This window comes from Alosa sapidissima, chromosome 6 (genome assembly GCF_018492685.1).
Source record: "Alosa sapidissima isolate fAloSap1 chromosome 6, fAloSap1.pri, whole genome shotgun sequence".
NCBI classification, from domain to species: Eukaryota; Metazoa; Chordata; class Actinopteri; order Clupeiformes; family Clupeidae; genus Alosa; species Alosa sapidissima.
The window spans coordinates 5,741,148-5,760,672 of record NC_055962.1 but is presented as its reverse complement, the minus strand read 5'-3'; the positions used below and the strand labels follow the sequence as shown (position 1 = coordinate 5,760,672).

Sequence of the window (19,525 nt, the reverse complement as noted above, 5' to 3'; positions counted from 1 at the left end):
CATCTTTGGCACGTTGTAAAGTGGAGAAACGTATTCTAGGGTGCTTCCCATCCCATATAAACTTACGTAAAAGCACATCTACTCTTTTCCAATAGTCAGTTGGAGGTGGCAGTTGAAGCATCATGTTAATAAAATTTATTCGAGGGAGGACATTCATTTTTATTATAGATATTCTAGTTTGTAAGGAACCTGACATTTTGCTCCAAGTGGCCAAGTTCTGCTGTACATCTTTGAGTATTTTTTCATAGTTACACTTTATTATTTCAGAGAGTGATGTCTTAACATGTATACCTAAATAAGTTAACTCTGATTTTACAGGGATCACGGAGGGTATTGCAACCTTCTTGGCCATGTTATTGAGTGGCATTAATGCAGACTTGTCCCAGTTAATTTTATAACCGGATATAGCCTCAAATTCATCAAATACGGGTAGTAAACCGTTGAGGGATTTCTGTAAGTCTGACATATACAAGATAATATCATCCGCAAATAAAGATATCACATGCCTCGACCCTTTGATTTGGATAGGCGTAATAACCTGATATTGTCTGAAATACTGTGCTAGCGGTTCAATGGACAGAAGGAATAAGGCAGGAGAAAGAGGTGAACCCTGACGTGTTCCTCTATAAACTGAAAATGGATCAGAGTGTAAGCCATTTGTGCATACTATTGCTGAGGGGTTTCTGTATAGAACTTTAACCATATCAATAAACTTGGGTCCCAAACCGAATTTATCCATAGCCAACCATAAATAATCCCAGCCGATTGTGTCAAACGCCTTGGCCGTGTCTAGTGAGAGAGCTGCAGATGGGGAATCCGCCTCATGAGAATGATGAATAATATGGAGCAAACGGCGTACATTATCTGCAGCTAGGCGTCCCTTCATAAACCCTGTCTGATCAAAATGTACAAGCTTCCCCATATAGTTATCCAATCTTGAGGCCAGTACTTTTGAATACAACTTTAGATCAGAGTTTATTAAAGAAATAGGCCTATAGTTGCCACATTCAGTCTGGTCTTTGCCTTTCTTTGGTAGCAAAGATATGAGTGCGGTATTCATATGGTCATGAAAATAACCCTGGTCCACCGCCGCATGTATGGCCTCCAACAATACTGGGTCTAGGCTGTCCCAAAACTGTAGTAACAACTCTGGAGGGATACCGTCGGGTCCAGGTGTTTTCCCCCTGGTCAGACTTCCCACAGCTTTAAGGAGTTCTTCCAGAGAGATATAGGTTTACTCAATTCCTCAGATTCTGTTTGTTCCAAAAATGTATGGCATCTGTCCAATTCAAATATTCCAGTAGAAAAATACAAGTCCTGGTAAAAAGACTTAAATAATTTGTTTATTTCTTTCGGATCAAAAACTAGTTCCCTTCCAGGCGACCTAATAGAATTTATAGATGCATATTTCTCACACTGATTTAATTTCAATGCAAGAAGTTTGCTAGGCCTACTGCCATGGAAGTAGTATTTCTGTCTAACTCTGTGTATGAGGAATTCTGCTTTTCCTCGTAATATATCATTCAATACATGTTTAGTTGCTGTTAAACTATTTTCTACTGACCGACTATAGCATTTTTTAAGTTGACCTTCCAGTGTATTGCATCGTTGCTCCAAGATTTTTACTCTCTGGGTTCTGACTTTATTTAAATGAGATGAAAAGGAGATACAAAAACTCCTTATAAATCCTTTTGTAGCCATCCAAACAAATATAGGATCAGAAACAGAGTCCCTGTTTATGGATAAAAAGTCAAGTAGTCCTGCTTTAAATTCAGTGAGAAATTTTTCGTTTTGCAAAAGACTAGTATTAAATCTCCACCTTGGTGATTTCGTAATTTTGATCCCCACATCAATTTCGACTTGAACAGGATTATGATCAGATATTGTCATTGGTAAAATAGAGCATGAATGTACAGCTGGGTTAAGAGAATGTGACAGGAAAACATGGTCAATTCTGGAAAAAGTTTTGTGACTAGAGAATGTGTAATCTCTGACATCTGGGTGGCGTGAACGCCATGTGTCTAAAAGATTGAGGTAGGTTAAAAATACATTTAGATCACTAGATGCCTGATGTTGTGCAGCAGACACTACATTAGAGGACCTATCTAATTTGACATCGAGCACTGCATTCATGTCGCCTGCAACAATTAACTCGTATTCTGAAACTGATAACAAAATGGCTGAGAGCCAGGGGAAAAATGTGGCATCATACACGGAGGGCGCATATGGGTGGTTGACATAAACTCAAATTCAAAGTGAAAAAAATTATAATTCAAAAATATATGTCAAATGACATATAATTATATTCCCTTATATGTGAATAATTCAAAACTGAATGTGTCCATTTCTAATTATTCATATATTTTGCATATTATTCAGTTTTTGGTGTGGTAGTCTTAAAATGCGTCCACCGGTGCAACAAAATAAAAAATGTCATTATTTAATTCAGAGAATGTTGGACGGATATGATAGATGAGCCCAAGGCATATTAGTTTGCCCCAACTATATTTCCACATCAAACATACCCCCAAAAAATTCAGAATTATGTTATTTATATACTATAAGATGTACACATAGAGACTTCACCCAAATGTCTGGGTTACATTCATTATATTTAGTATAAAACCCAAGGAATCTTCATTTCATTCTTATAGCTGCATAGTAATGATAGCATTATTATACTATCCAACACTTTTTACATAAATGTTTCATTAAAATACCTTTTCCACTCACAATCAATTTGTTGTACCACAGGACATACCGTTGCACCATTGGACAACAGAGTACTAGTATGCCCATTATTATTTTAAATTCAGTCAAATTTTTAGTACAACACAGGTAAAATATGTTTTTCTGATAGCCATACTTTCACATAATTATGATTGGAATTCATCTATAAAATAACTGGGTCAAATTCATTGAACAACCCATCAGCATAGTGTGTTTGTGTGTGAGGGAGGAGAGTGTGTGTGTACAGTAAGGGAAGGAGGAGAGAGTGTGTGTGTGTGTGTGTGTAAGAGAGGGAGCAGTGTGTGTGTGTAAGAGAGGGAGGAGTGTGTGTGTGTGTAGTAGAGTGAGTGGTGTTAGTGTGTTAAAGAGAGGGACGATAGTGTATGCGTGTGTATGTGAGGGAGAGTGTGTGTGTGAGAGTCTTTGTGTTAAAGAGGGAGGAGAGTGTGTCTGTGTGTGATGGAGGATGTGTGTGTGTGGTTGTGTGTTTGTGTTAGAAAGAGGGAGGAGAGTGTGTGTGTGTTTGTGTGTGTGTGAGTGGTAGTGGAGTTAAAACAGGTAAGGTGTGTGGGGGTGTGTGTGAGTGTGTGGTGGTGGGTTAAAGACAGCAGGTAGAGTATTTATGTGTGTGGGGCAGAGTGTGTGTGTGTGTGTGTGTCACTTTTTATTTATTTATTCATGCTAAAGTGCAAGACAATACAAGAGCACGAAAAGCAGCATGAAAGGGCGATCCCTAAGAAGCAAGACATGCTTATAGCCCATAGGACCCACTTTACTCTTTATATAGATGGATAGATAGATAGATAGATAGATAGATAGATAGATAGATAGATACTTTATTGATCCCCAGGGGAAATTCAAGAGTGGCTTGGCCATTAATAGAGAGACAGGTATTTTCCACATTATTATATTTCGCTCCACAAAAAATACAAATATAGTTTGTTTTATTGATATTTAGTGATAATGTGTTGCACTTAAACCAAGTGTCCACTTTCAACAACCCCTTGTTTGCAGTTTCCTGCAAGACAAGAAGATTTTTGTGAGACAGGATCAGGTTGGCATCATCTGCAAATAACACTTTATGAAAGGCATCAGAGACATCTAGGTCATTGATATAAAGGGTGAACATAAGAGGCCCGAGTATGGATCCCTGGGGGACACCAAGAGTAATAGTTTTCTGAACTGATTTATGGTCATTTATAAGTACGAACTGGTCTCTATTCTGAAGGTAGTTTTGAACCATCTCCATGCTGTGCCTCTGATCTCATAATGCTGCAGTTTGATAAGTAAAACATTGGAATCAATGGTATTGAATACTTTCGATAGATCCAGAAATATCCCAATAACCTGTTGTCTATGGCATGACTGATGTTTGATGATGCATGATGTAGTCATGCAGGTAGTGCTTTGTTTTTTAAAGCCGTACTGAGAGGGGACAAGTATGTTATCAGCCTCTCCCTAAACTTCCTGGACCTTTCCTTGGTGGTCATCTCAGTCTCTCACTTTCAACATGGAAATCAAACTAGCTTTAACAAAACAGGGAAGGAAGGTTTTAGTTGACGGGCCATCCAAATGCGGCCGTCCATTAACCTCCATTCATTTTTTAGACTTGGATTATATCTCTTTTGCATATTTTAACTAATTTTTCAATAAAACGTAATACAAAAAAATTTTGTTTACATGTTTGCGTTCACTGTGGTAAGGTTCATTATGATAGGAGTAAAGGAAAAAAATAAATTAAACTGACTTCATGTTGTACTATAGGACAGTGCGTTGCACCAGTGGACATTTTCGAAATCAATGCTAGTTTGCGGCCTAGCTATATGAGAGACATTCTTCATCCTGAGTAACAGTGTTAAGGTTTACATTGTTTTCAATGATCAATCAATATAAATTGATAAAAATATTCAGATCAATACTTAAATTGCGTTGTACCAAAGGACTACCTTAAGACGACCAGTTCCAACACTGCACGGAAATAGTAATATTATGAAAATATTTGAGACAGAATTGACCTTGTGTGCAGTCCATCTGCTCCAGTGATGTCTTCTGTCCTTCCTAATTCTGGAAGGACCCCTCTCAGTAATGGGGTGGTCACATTAATGTCTGTTTTATATCCACATAATGGCGTTGTTCCAGAAGGACACCAGTTTTGCGGACAAAATGTAATGTGTCATAATAACTCTACATAGGAACCTTAACACTTATAACTTGCACCGGTGGACAAATGCCATGTTCAAAACCGAACATTTGCACAGTTGAGGAACGATACTCATTGTTTGCAGATGGATTAGATGTAGAAGAAAGAACTGCATATTAAAAAATGAATTTTAATGAAATATTATCAAATTTTAGTTATATTTGTCACTGGGAACACAAAAATTGAGCGTCACGTCAACCACCCATATATAGATGCAAAGGCGATTTTCTTCCCTTGGATTGAAGTACAAATTGAGGACAGACGACCCAGGCCCAAGTCACTGACATGTCATTGTTTTCTCAATGACCAAGTCTAGATTTCGTTTCACTATAATCATTGAACCCTTCGTTTTAGATACAGCACTAGAGGAAACCGTGACTTTGTATGTCTTATCTTGCATGCGCGAAACATCTTCTATAGGTGAGACTCAGTAATCAGTCCCTCCAGGAATTCGCGATGTTGCGATCGCAACAATTAACACAAATTCAGCAAATCCTCGTGAATTCTGGGCGACCTCGCAATTTTGTCCAAACACCGCAACTTTTTCGCAAATTTGACCAATCATCGTGGTTTCCCCGTGAAATTTCACCTACCACAACAGTCCCTCGTGCAGAATATTAAGTCAGATGCCACACTCTGCAGACACCAGAGACTGCCCTATGTTCACTCCTCTGCAGTTTTAATAACAATAAATAGAAGGCTAATGTTAATGATCTGCTTTACTTGCGCATCTCTCAACCTGGTGTTGCTAGCCTACCTAGGCTATGAAAGTAAGTTAATTAAGGCCTACTTTTACTGACATTTGAGTAGGCTACAGTATGCAACCCATTGGCAAACGTTTACACCTAGAGATATCTTTTAGCTCGTGTCATGTTTGCTAGCTTGTGGGCTCAGTTGTGTAGTGCTACCAAAATCATAGAAATTAATAACATTGCAAGACATTTACCTCTTCTGATCCAAGAATGATTTCATTCGAGTTATTTTTTAACATTTATTTTAACTAATGACATAGAAACATCCCGAATTCCATCCACATATCGTAATGCACTATGCAAAAAGTTATTTCCAGTCGTAGCCGAACACAGTGAGATGCAAGCCTTCCAATCCACTTAGAAATGTAATTACGCTACTCTCACGTCCTTAAGTGGCAGGCAGTCAATTAGACGTACACACCACCAATCTAATAACATTAAAGAAAAGTGTAGTCTAATAGTTTAAATCAATATACAATTACTAGATACTTAGTTGGCTATTAGTAATTATGAAAGTCACAGAATATGAATTATTACAAACATATGAACTTAATATGAATTACAACATATATGAATGTATTGAAACATGACATGATGCCATCTTTTTAGGGGGCTGTCTTTTTTGGACAGTTCTACGAAAGGTTATACTGCTTTGTGAATTACCCCAGTCAAAGTATTTACACAAATAAAGTAGGCCTACCTTGATTTTCTGTAACCCTTACTATTTACCTTTACTTATCCTTTTTAATAAGCATCAAGATGATCAGTGTGATTTTCATCTTACTAACCTTAATTGCCCTCAATTGAAAAAAAAAAAAAAAAATCGCAACCATTTTTGCAATTTTCACTTCCTCCCGCAATTTCTTCGCAACAAACAGCTAAAAACACCGCAACTTCCATCGCAATTTTTTAGAAAAGTTGTCGCGAAATCAGGCATTTTAGATCGCAACAATCTCAAAAAATCCTCGCGAAATCCTGGAGGGACTGAGTAATGCACGCGATGTCGACATTGTGCCATCGCAAGAAGCCTAAACATTTCACACGCTTTGTTTTGGTATTAAGACCTTTAACGTTCCAACATAATAATGATAACTTAACCATTGTCATCCGATATTAATCTTGTGTCCGGTACAAGAACGTACAGTAGTTTGAGTCATTGATCCTATACAAATGTGAAGGAGTAAGAAACAAAACAAAATAAAGAAAGAAGAGGAAAAAAAAAATGTAGTTTCTCGTTTAAAAGAGCTAATTTAACGTGAACTTGAATAGCCCTTTTAACTAGTAAACTGAACTGAAAGCTCCCACATAAAAGGGTGAATATGTCATGCATGTATTATGATATTCTTACGAATCCTTGTAGCAATGTCCAACTTTAGCCATCCTCGTTTAGTAAGTAACACAGTCCAAGTTCTCAAATCAGTCAGTGGCAGTCGGTGCATCTTCCTCCATGTTAGCGTTCATATCCCTGCCGTCCCCGCTCAGTGCAGGGAATGTTGGCATCCTTCTCGGGGAGTTGGTGTTCGCTCGGTTGGGTAGCTCACTGCTGAACTCCTCCGCTTCTTGTGCTGTCGCGAACGACAGCTCCTGGCCTCGATAGGAAACTCGTAGGGTAGCAGGGTAAATCAGGAAAGTAGATAGCCCTTTCGCCCACAGGTCTTTCCGCACAGTTTTGAACGCTGCCCTCTTATCGCTGGTGTACTTGCTGTAGTCGGTGAAGAACAGTAGCTCCCTGCCCTCATCCATGATAGGAGCGTTGCCTCTCCTAGCTTGCCTGGCACCGTGTAAAATGGCTTGACGGTCCTGGTAGTTTAGGACTTTGAATATGAGGGTTTGAGGACGATTGGGCTTTTTGGCCGTAGTGGAGTAGATTCGATGTGCTCTTTCAATCTGTACGACTTTTGTTCCAAGAGAGGGGATCCATTTAGGCAGCATTTCCTGCAGGAAACTGATGGCATCTCCACCTTCTCTGTTAGCTGCTAAATTCACTAGCCTCACATTGTTCCGTCTACCACGATCATCCAATTCTGCTAGCTTTTCTTGAAGCTGTTCCACATCCGTTTTGACGGTAACAAAATCTCGTTTCAGCCCCCTAGTTTCTGATTGAATGTGGTCCACCTTCTCACCAAGGCCTTTCATCGCTGTCATATGTTCCACCAAGTCCTTTTGTAATGCATTGACCGAGTCTTTCACACTGCCACCATAGCTTCCATTCTGGCTTGTTGTTGCTCAAGTGCTAGCAGGATCGTGTCATTGCCACTAGCATCCGTGGCTGGCTTCAGACGTTTCCCACTGGGAGAAGCATTTGGAGATGGAAACTTAATCTTGTTTTTCGACATATTTTAGACTGTTACTCCTCCGCCGTCGATTACTGTCAAATTGAAAAACAAAGGAGCCCGTAAATTTGACTAAATTTGGGGATTTGTGAAGAGCTCAGAATTCTCTGACCATCGCGCCTGTCGGTCCTACGTGACCCCCCGTGTATGTGTATTTGAATGCAGTAAAGCAATTCGTTACACTCGTTATACTTCCTGACACTGAGGCCGTCGACCCGCCGGCCCACAGTTGCAAGGGTGGTTTTTCCGCTCACAGGCGCTAGGGGGAAGCGAGACGGCCACCATTCAACCCGAAAAAAGTCATATAACCATTCCAATGACTCTGAAGCTGGTAAAATAAGGTAATTTAAGCTAAGAAACATGCATATTAAGCTAAAAAACCTGCATAGTGTGCCTTTAAATCCAGAATTGATAAAGGATAGAAGAAAAATCCGCACACAAAACTGCCATGGATGAGATGTCAGGTGTGATGTTAGTGAGTTAGTGCGTGTTAGTTAGCGTGTTAGTGCGTGGCATCTGTGTCAGCTGTGTAACGCAACGAGACACAGGCGCCACGCATCCAGTGTGAATTGGGCATGATAGGGCTGCTGCAATGATGGAGCAAAAAGCACCTACCCTTGAAAACCTGTAACATGCTTTATGTCCACCAGGACTTTAGTTTGGCTGTCACTAACATCACACCTGACATCTCATCCCTGGCAGGGGGTTGCACAATTTTGCAAACTACTGCCAATGTCTTACATCCAGGATAGTCAACATAACTGCTTTTCTTATCAAACACTAGGTTGGGGTGCACATTTCCATGGTCTCAACTCTTCCTGGTTGAACCCTGGTGTAGTCTGATTCCTCTCTTACTTTGGTTTGCACCACCACATGCCAGGCTTCAAGAGATTACAATATAAAAACTGTGCGGATAATCTTACCCTTAATTTACGGTGTGATGTACAAAACACATGTTTTATATTGCAGAGTTTCAGGATAAGCTTGCATATTCACTCATACGGTTTGCCTTTTATTAAATATAGCAGTTATGAACACTCTCTGTCTCTGCCAAGCTATGTCTTCAACGATGAGAATTCAAATATTGATGCCAAGTCAGCAGTCAGTCAGGGAGCAAAACAAATGGACTAGGTCATCAACTATAAATCTCATATGAAATGGTCCTTAAGGATCGAATAACACACTCAAGACTCCCAGAGACACCCAGGCATAAGACAGAAAGCAACTGTGGAGGAGAGAGAAGCAACTGTGGAGGAGGGAGAAGGTTCCATGAAATGTAAGTTAATATTTTAGCTTTTTGAATATTTCTACACTTTTTGGAAGTAACTGGAGTTTAGATTGCACAATGTAATTGCTACATCATTAATCTGTCCTGTATCACCTGTGGCTGTATACTTAAATTAACTGTATCAAGGTTGACCATGGCAGACCATTTGCTGTACCGTAACAAGTAAGATCACAAAAAATAGATATAGATAATGCCCCTTGTTGACAACGTTTTTTTCTCTATGAACAACAGATACCTATGAACAACAGATACCTACTCGGACATTATAATTGACCTAAATGTTGTTCTGTTAAATGTTGGCGTACCTAAAATTGTTCTCTGTAAAGTTTATTGTTCATAATTGTATTCATTCTAATTTGATACTGATATTGAGAATATTTGAGTTTAAACTGCAACACTAATAAATCGTTTTAACAGTCTGAACCTTGATAGTTCTCAAAATAAGTTGACATACAAATGTAGAAGTGTCAGTGACAACAAACTCTTATGAATTAAGTTGAATTGGCTTGATTTGGAACTTGGTACAACAAACACAGTACAACAAACATATAAAACAGTGCAACCCATAGCTATACTTAAGTTCTGACTAAATGGAAACAAGGGGGTGATGTGCTTCTTGTGGCATCCTGCATCCTTTTTACTGTATTGCATTATTCTGTACTGCATTCACAAGTGAATCGCCAGGTCAATCACATAAATATCAGCCTTAATGCCAGTAAGGTCCAATGTTTTGTGTCTGTTTTGACCATGAGAACATGGGAGCTTTTAGACCTGGCTACATAATATGATTGCATGCCCTTTCATTTCACTATTGGACAGAGAGCCCACTTTAATCTCTTTGCCAGATTCATCATGGACTCCATGGCAGCAGCAACTACAGCTGATCAAGCTTTCGAGGACTACAGCATCTACAGCTTATCTGATGGTGAACTGATTCAGCTGGCCATTGAACGCAACCTGAGTGATTTCTTCAGCCCTTCCTCAGAGCACTCACAGAGGTCATCTTATTCACTAGCTGCAGCAAGCCAACCTATGCCCTTTGAGCATGAAGCCATGCCAACATTTCAGAGACAAACAGCTTTACACACTCAGAACATCCCTCCTGCTGCCAATCCACATCAAACCGCCAATCACCCCAGGTGATACTCAGATATACAACTGTTCCATATGCACAACTCTATAGCGAAATGCTATAGATTTTAAAGGCATCCTATGCAAGTTTTTTTACCATCATATACAGCTTCAAAGTCATTTGATGATAACATGGAGAATCACATACCTACAGTAGCTGGCAGTGCCCCACATCCGGAGAACTTGCAATTTGGCTGTTGGCTTCTATTTCAAAACAAATGCACATGTACTGATGTCTGGGAGGCTAAATTTACAATGGCTAAGTAGAATATAAATACTCTGCAACTCTAGGGGGAGCCCTAGAACCCAAAACTGCATTGGATGCCTTTTAAAGCTTAGCAATTGCACAATTCCTGTTGTCAAGGCTGACTTTATATCTTTGGCACACTGTTATTTCTGTTTAGCCAAAACCGGACGGAGAGTTCATATAACTGTGCTGGAGACGGAGTGAGGGTGTGTTCTTGGACGAAAAGCAAAAATGGAGGTTTGCAAGTTAGACTGAAACCAATGGAGTAAGGACACCTGCATAATTATTCAAATCAAATGTACAGTATTCAATGAGGAGAGTGTTGTAATACAGGGATGTCAAAGTCAAAAACATTAGAGGGCCAAAAAAACAAATTTGCTACAAGCCGAGGGCCGGACTGGTTCAATGTTTAGTAAAACATATTAAAATGACTGCACGTAACCTATTGAACCAAGACGTGTACTGTATTTTATTTAATGATTAAATGAATAATGACTGTGACTGAAGTGCGGGCAAAGTTTGCACAAATGTAAACTTGTTTAAATGATCATATGATGCCTCCTTGCTGCTTTGTCGTCTACATCAGCCTTTCTCAAACTTGAGGCCCAGTCAAGGCATACTTTGGGGTCATAGGGCCCACCTACATGAACCCACCCCCCATTAAATTATCATAATGATATCACAATTATTATTATTTTTATACTATATTGCTATACATGCACTTCAAAACAGTCAATGTTTAAAGTGCTAAGATTGTTCACAAAAGTTTGTGAAAACATGCACATCAGAGTACTGCTTTACTAATGTAAAATATAATTAGGCCTACAATAGTTTCATTGTTTTTGCATTGTTGCATGATGCTTGCATGAGAAATACTTCTTAAAACAACAGCAGTTATATGGGTGCCGTTGTTTTGGGATGTTTCCCTCATGCAAGCATCATACACTGATATAATATTTATATGTTATTTAATTACATTTAATTTGAATGCCTAAATGTAAGGATTCAGGAGACACAATACCAGCTTGTGTGACTGCCCAACTAGGAAAAACAGGACAATAGATCTCATGTATGCAAACGTGAGGGATGCTTACAGTGCCACCCCCCTTCCCCCACTGGGGAAGTCGGACCATAACCTCATTCATTTGCAGCCAATGTACAAGCCAAAAGTTCAGAGGCTACCAGTTGCCACGCGCACCTTCAAGAAGTGGACACTGGAAGCGGATGAGGCTTTGAGTCCACTGACTGGAGTGTGCTACTGAATGGAGAGGACTTAGAGGAGGTCACACATTGCACTACTGACTATCTGAACTTCTGTATGGACATTGTTGTTCCCACAAGGACTGTACGCTGCTATCCAAATAACAAGCCTTGGATAACCAGTAATGTCAAGACCCTTCTCAATAGGAAAAAGATGGCGTTTAAGGAGGGGGACATGGCAGAGCTGAGGCGAGTACAGGGGGAACTCAAGATTAAGCTGAAAGAGGCTAAGGAGGACTACAGAAGGAAGATGGAACAGAAGCTGCAAGATAACAACATGAAGGAGGTGTGGGACTGTATGAAATCTATCACTGGCCTTAAGAAGAGCAGCAGCTCTGTGGAGGGAGACCTGGACAGGGCGAACCAGCTGAATCACTTTTGCAACAGGTTCGATTGGCCAGCCCCCAGCCCCCACCCCACCTCATGGCAACACTCACCCCAGGGCAACACTCACCCCCACCATCACTGGATATTGCACCCCTCCCCCACATGGCGATCACGAACAAAGAGGTGACAACGACCTCAGTCAACAGCCATCAGACACACAGACCTCAGATGCTGCCTCCCCCCCCCATCATCACTGCTGATGACCTCTCCCCCACATGGTGACCACGAGCAGTGCGGCAACAATGGCCATTAGTCTCTAGCCACACGACTACCCTCACAGAAGCACCCCTCCTCCTCCTCACCCTCCACTCCCCTCATCCCCCCCATCATTTCAGCGGACCAAGTAAGTTATCTTTTAAAAAAACTCCATCCTCGTAAGGCAGCCGGGCCTGACAGACTGTGTCCAAGGCTGCTCAAGGCCTGTGCTGCTGAACTGGGGGAGCCACTGAAGCACATCTTCAACTGGAGTCTACGTCTCGGACAAGTTCCAACACTGTGGAAGACATCATGTCTCACCCCCGTTCCCAAGAAACCACACTCCAGCGAGCTTAATGACTTCAGGCCTGTCGCTCTAACATCACATGTGATGAAAACAATGGAGCGGCTGGTCTTAGGTATGCTCAGACCCCAGGTACGCCATGCACTAGACCCGTTACAGTTTGCATACCAGGAGAAAGTGGGCGTGGACGATGCCATCACTTATCTTCTACACAGGACACATTCTCACCTGGACAAGGGGAAAAGTGCTGTGAGAATCATGTTCTTTGATTTCTCAAGTGCTTTTAACACCATCCAACCCCTCAGACTGGGAGACAAGCTCTTGCAGATGGGTGTGGACGCTCACCTGGTAACCTGGATTACAGATTACCTGACCGAGCGACCACAGTTCGTCAGACTGAAGAACTGCCTCTCTGACACTGTGATTAGCAGCACCGGAGCGCCACAGGGAACTGTGCTCTCTCCAGTCCTGTTCACCCTGTACACATCTGACTTCTGCTACAACACCGAGTCATGCCACATGCAGAAGTTTTCTGATGATACTGCAATTGTGGGGTGTATCAGGGATGAGCAAGAGGAGGAGTACAGGAGCCTGGTGGAGGACTTTGTGCAGTGGTGCAAACTCAATCACCTTCAACTAAACACTTCAAAGACCAAGGAGATGGTGGTGGATTTCCGAAGGTCTAAGCCCGCTCTGCTACCAGTCTCCATTGATGGGGTCAATGTGGAGGTGGTAGGCACCTACAAGTATCTGGGTCTCCACCTGGACAATAAACTGGACTGGTCAGCCAACACTGATGCACTCTACAAGAAAGGACAGAGCAGGCTGTACTTCCTGAGGAGGCTGCGGTCCTTCAATGTGTGCAGCAAGCTCCTCAGGATGTTCTATCAGTCTGTTGTGGCCAGCGCCCTCTTCTATGCAGTGGTATGCTGGGGAAGAAGCACAAAGAAGAAGGATGCTGGGCGACTTGACAGGCTGGTAAGGAAGGCTGGCTCTGTAGTGGGAGCTGAACTGGAATGCATCACTTTAATATCTGACAAAAGGACCCTAAACAAACTGATCAACATCTTGGACAATGAATGTCATCCGCTCTACAGCACTATCAAAAACCAAAAGAGCTTGATCAGCTGGAGACTTCGCTCACTGCCATGCACAACTGAAAGGCTGAGGAAGTCATTTGTTCTGTTCAATTGAACTGTTCAATGCCTCACTAAAGGGAAGAGGAGAGATAGACTTCTCTGCTTAGTCTGTCTGCCTCTCCACCCTCTCCATGTCCATGTTTTTTGAGTACTGACTGCCCACTACTGCTTACTACTGTTTTACTACTGTGTACTATTGTACACAGCCTAATGTTTTCACTACTGTTTTACTGCTACACTGTTTTTCATGCTATATTAGCACACATGATCAATGGCTGCGGTCAGGCTTCTGATACAATACTGAATGAATGAATGGCTATAACCCTATTACCTCAACCTGTTCTTGCACTGAAATAGTTTTTTATTTTACCTTGTCTACATTACACTTTACTCTCCTATTTGTCTATATTATTTATGCTGGTCTCTAGACCTTACTCTTGCACTGTTGGACTAATGTTGGACTACTTTTTGCACCTCCACCATGGCACTCACTCTCTTGAGCACCTTGCCAGGCACACATAACTAAAGGACTATGGTTGGACTACTGTTTGCACCTTCACCATGACACTCACTCCCTTTAGCACCTCACCAGTCCCGGCCCTGTCACTACAAGCGTCTTATGCTTGATCACCCTCAAGCACATTGGACTTTCTTAATTTAACTTATATAGTGTATTTAGTTTTGTTAGTTTTCTTATCTGTCTTATCTTCTACTGTCTTTATTGTACAGTGTAGTTTAGTTAGTTATTATGTTTATACTTATACTTATGTTTACCATTTCTGCTGTAAGTGCATGTTGTGTGTTATTTCTGTATGCTACTGAGACCCTTGAATTTCCCCTTGAGGATCAATAAAGTATCTATCTATCTATCTATCTATCTATCTATCTATCTGTAGATCTTTAACTATCTTTAACTAAGACTAATTAATAGCTTTTGGCTGACTTTAATACTTAATGCCAAACAGTGTTTTATATATCCCGTGCTCTGTTTTTTATGGAAGTTGCATAAATCCACGTCGTTCTATTAAATGTCGTTTCATAATTAGCCTTCATAATTAGCCTTAGGGGCAGCCGTGGCCCACTGGTTAGCACTCTGGACTTGTAACCGGAGGGTTGCCGATTCGAGCCTCGACCAGTGGGCCGCGGCTGAAGTGCCCTTGAGCAAGGCACCTAACCCCTCACTGCTCCCCGAGCGCCGCCGTTGAAGCAGGCAGTTCACTGCGCCGGGATTAGTGTGTGCTTCACCTCACTGTGTGTTCACTGTGTGCTGTTTGTGTTTCACTAATTCACCGATTGGGTTAAATGCAGAGACCAAATTTCCCTCACGGGATCAAAAAAGTATATATACTTATACTTCCCATATGTTGAAGCTTAGCTTAGCTTTGCAACCAAAGTGCACACGCATGCATTGAATAAACGCTCATACTACGACTTAATTCTATGCCTCTATGTTTGATGACACCAAATTCATTTCCTACTAATTGCAGAAATGTTTGTTTTCTTTTTCTGTCCGCGGCTCCTTGACCAATTGCGCAGCAAATTATCAGACGATGGCCCGGGAATAATTTCACTCTGCAGACCATTGTCCACATTGCGGACCGCGGCCCATAGTTTGACAAAGTGACCTGCTGCATGCTGCCATATTAAGGCCTTTTTACGGTGTGTTTTAGCCGGGTTTTCGCGTGGAAGGCTCTGTAGAAATCTGGCACCCTATTCAACGAAGTTAAACTGAAAGAGCTTGCCGTTCACATACACCAGAATGAACGCACAGTAACGTTCATCAGGCAGTAGTAGCCTAATACACGTGCAGTTCACGTTCGCTCAAAATACATATGAACGAGTGACTTTCGTTCAATGAACGCGTTCAGGCACAACACTGGGGAGGGGGGTAGCTGAAAGTTGACATCTGCCCTGACTGAATACTGATGAATAATGAAGCCGAGGCCCACTTGCGGCGCCGCAGTGAGTTCGTGGGCTACCGTTGCATTGTGGAGAATGGAGTATTGATGCGCAAAACAGCAGCCGGCGGCTGTGGCCTGCGGACCGTTTCTAATACTAATCAAATATCATCCCGGGGGCCGTAGATAATTCATTCGCGGGCCGAATCCGGCCTTGACTTTGACATGTCTGATCTAAAGAAACAATAGATAGAAAACACAATTTAATGTCTTCCATCTTGATTAGTTGGTAGTACAACTGTTGAATAAAAGTAATATATAAAAAAAAAAGTGAGAAGTGAGTACTAGAATTTATGTTTGGTCTTACAGGGACATGTCTGCTATACAATCAGCCATCTGGAGGAATGATGCCCCAAAACTCCTTGAAGTATTGCAGGAACAGCCTTCTGACGCTCTGAGTACACCAAACAAAAACGGCTGGATACATTTGCATGAAGCTGCATACTATGGTTATGAGGAATGTTTGAGAGTGCTAATAAAAGGTACGAGTAAGAGACCATTTTTGAGGCGATATACAATGATCAGTTTCTGGGATGCTTGTTCTGTATGTTAGTACATCTGCATCAGTGACATACAGGCTGTTTCTCAAAGTCAAGGATCCTCAAGGCTCCTTCATTGGTAGAACCTGAGTCCTGCTGAATCAGATTTTTCAAAGACAAGGCAAGGCTTCTTGCTAGCATTCGGAAAAACACACAATGGACAGACTATTGAGTGCAGTGTTTCCCCTACAATGTATTCATCAGCGGTGCAGCGCCGCTCCTGGAATTCAAGCGCCACTGCAAAAAGAGTTGCCTAATTAAAAAAAAAAATAAACGCAAGTGAACTTCAGGAACAGCTGCCGTTCGTTCAGGTTTCATGTCAACAAATAATAGTAGGCTAACGTTGAAGGCGCAGTCAGGGATTCCACAGGAGATCACGCTTGTTTGTGTTTATGTTTATTAGCAGACGCAATTTTGTGCAAAAAAACGTAGCCTACATTATGTTAACCAAGGAACCAAATTAAACACGCCAGCGAGATAGCTCACCCCTACCTATTCCCAGATAAATCCACGCATTGTTTCGTTTTTGTTTGTGATGCAGGCAATGCTTTCAAGCCCTGTGTTGCTAACATACCTAGGCTGTGAAACTAAGGTCTAGCTAGCCTATTGGTGGGTTTAATTGAATTTGAGTAGGCTAATAGGATTAGAGTTTAGATTCTCTGCCCGAGCCCGAACTTGACCCGCCAGGTCGGGCCGATATTTCCAGCCACTATCCTCGGGCCGGGTCCTTGATCAAGCATTTTTGTTTTTAATCATTAGCCTACTTGGGTAGGGAGCTAAAGCTATGCCATAGTCAGACTCAGAAATATTATATATTTAACAAAGTAGGCCTAAGTAACAAGTGTATACAAAGTTATACAAGTTAGGCTCAGAGTTACAAAATGTCATTTGTAATGTCATCTGCGCAACACGTATCATGCGCAGCTTCTCCACTCGCATGCATCACACCGGGCCTGCTGTGCTGTATTGTGTAGTTTAAGTGCAACGTGAAGCTTGAAGATGTAAAGAAAAAAATGAAAACATGAGAAATAACTTGGAGCAAGTTTGGAGAAAAGTCGGGGGTAGGCTATGCATTGTCAGGTATGCTTTATTGCGTGCATTAAGTGCGCACGATGTTCACCTATGACATCAAAAATACTTTAAGATGAACATGAAGCAGGCTTGCCATGGCAGAAATAATGATAGCCAGCCTTCAATGTCCTCTTTTGTCACTTCTCTACGGAGCCCCGGATATGTCATGGGGAAAAAAAATAATAAGTTGTGGCCACGAAATAGCAATTCGTTCCCACAAAATAATAAGTTGTGGCCACAAAATAGCAATTCGTTCCCACAAAATACTAATTTGTGGCCACGAAATATTAATTTGTTCCCACAAAATAGGTAATTTGTGGCCACGAAATACGTAATTTGTGGCCACGAAATATTAATTCGTTCCCACGAAATAGTAATTTGTGGCCACGAAATATGTATAGTCTAACGTGCACTGGACAGCTGGGTGAGCAAATCGAGCGCCAGTAGAAGCCTGTCGTGTCTTTTCTCATCACTCCCCACCAGCTCTCAATTCTCTGGTTTGCAGTAGGGTACAACCGGGACGATTGAAACGGGGGACAAATTAAACATTCCGGTTTTCTCCGAGTGCAACAGTGATAGACAGACATCATTTGGACAAAACATAGAGCATATTAACCTCCGTTGCTCAGCCAAATGCCATTCTGTTACGTCCTGTTATCACGGAGTTACAGGCGATAAACGATTTCTGATGGTCACAAGTTTACTTCATTAGCGGTTTATTTATTTTTTGATTGTTGTGTGGAGTGTGGAGTGAGTGTTTTTCATTTAAAGGTTTGACTTCATGCTTATTCAGTAGAGCATTTAGTGCTCTCCCCAATCCCAGACGTTCACATTGCATGTTTGTTTGTAATGGATGCAAAACAGCCTATAATGCTAAATGTCTATGGGGAGGCGATTGAAACACCTATTTGTCCCGACCAGGCAGTAAACCCCATTTATTCTAAGTCAATGCACACGTATCTGTGTTTATACTATATTTTATTCAGGTGAGACATGGAAAAGCAGTTTTAGAAAGATGCAAATATATTTGGGGCTATCAGGTAGGGGGTCGAGTTTTGCCATGTTAACCTATGGAGACTGACAGCCTGTGGGTCATGAAGGGCACTTATTTGGATGTGTGGTGGCTTTAACCACATAAAAACAGAGTGAAATAACATTTTGTACTATAGAAACATTATATAATTCGAAACATGCATTATTCTAGCTATATTAATGGCATAGTGCATGCTATTTCCATAACCGCGAGATAAGCGCTTTACCATGACGTCAATGAGTTGTTAACAGACATGAACCAAGACATATAGCCCAGCAGCAATCTATCTAAAATAACACATACTTGAAGTACCATTCATGGTATGTTGTCAAATATTGAAGTTGTGGGAAGTTTACATAATTTAAGCTGTATGTTTCATTCGTCCCCCATGCTGTTTCATTTGTCCCAGCCAGGAGGGACGAATGAAACATAACGCACGTTCGACTTCTCCTTAAATAACTCTTGAACGGTTTTGTTCAGAGCTGTAAATGCAACTGTATTTGACAGAGGACAGATGTAGGTTGCTAGTGACAAAATATGAACTTTTCATTGTTTTACAATGTCTTTGTAAATTACGTTTCATTAAAAAGTGTTTCATTTGTCTCGGTTCTCCATCAGCCTCGGCGTTGCTCCTGACCGTCCATCTATCTCGGCACAGGTCCTCGGGTCAGCGCACCTCTGTGACGCGACGTTTTACAAAAGATAGAAGTGCCCGATATATGATTTCATCAGCGTGCGGCGTATGCAAATAATAACAAGAAATGGAACAGTGATGGGTGTGTGGGTAGAAGGCGTGAGATGAGATGAGGATGGGGAAAAAGTGAGAGTGAGGAGGGGGGGAATGAAGATTCACCTCCAGCTATCTGATGCATGTTTTAATGAAAATGTTCACGGCCGCCTTATAAAAAAACACAAACAAGAGAGACACGGTGCAGCGACCTGGCTCTTAATAGTCTGT

General features: G+C 41.4%; 1 protein-coding gene across 2 annotated transcripts in view; it reads left to right on the top strand.

Moving 5' to 3' along the window:
• The window catches only part of LOC121711130 (ankyrin repeat and SOCS box protein 2-like), a 71,646-nt gene that overhangs the window by 35,919 nt on the left and 16,202 nt on the right, over positions 1–19,525 (top strand). The window contains exons 1-4 of one of the 2 annotated variants that reach the window (XM_042094454.1): positions 9,179–9,291; positions 10,149–10,442; positions 10,839–10,946; positions 16,234–16,406. In XM_042094454.1, coding sequence (XP_041950388.1) covers positions 10,156–10,442; positions 10,839–10,946; positions 16,234–16,406 — 568 coding nt within the window. In that variant the 5' untranslated portion in view covers positions 9,179–9,291; positions 10,149–10,155. Of the gene's footprint in view, positions 1–9,178; positions 9,292–10,148; positions 10,443–10,838; positions 10,947–16,233; positions 16,407–19,525 lie in introns of those variants that run through there. The other variant, XM_042094459.1, reaches the window with a different exon arrangement.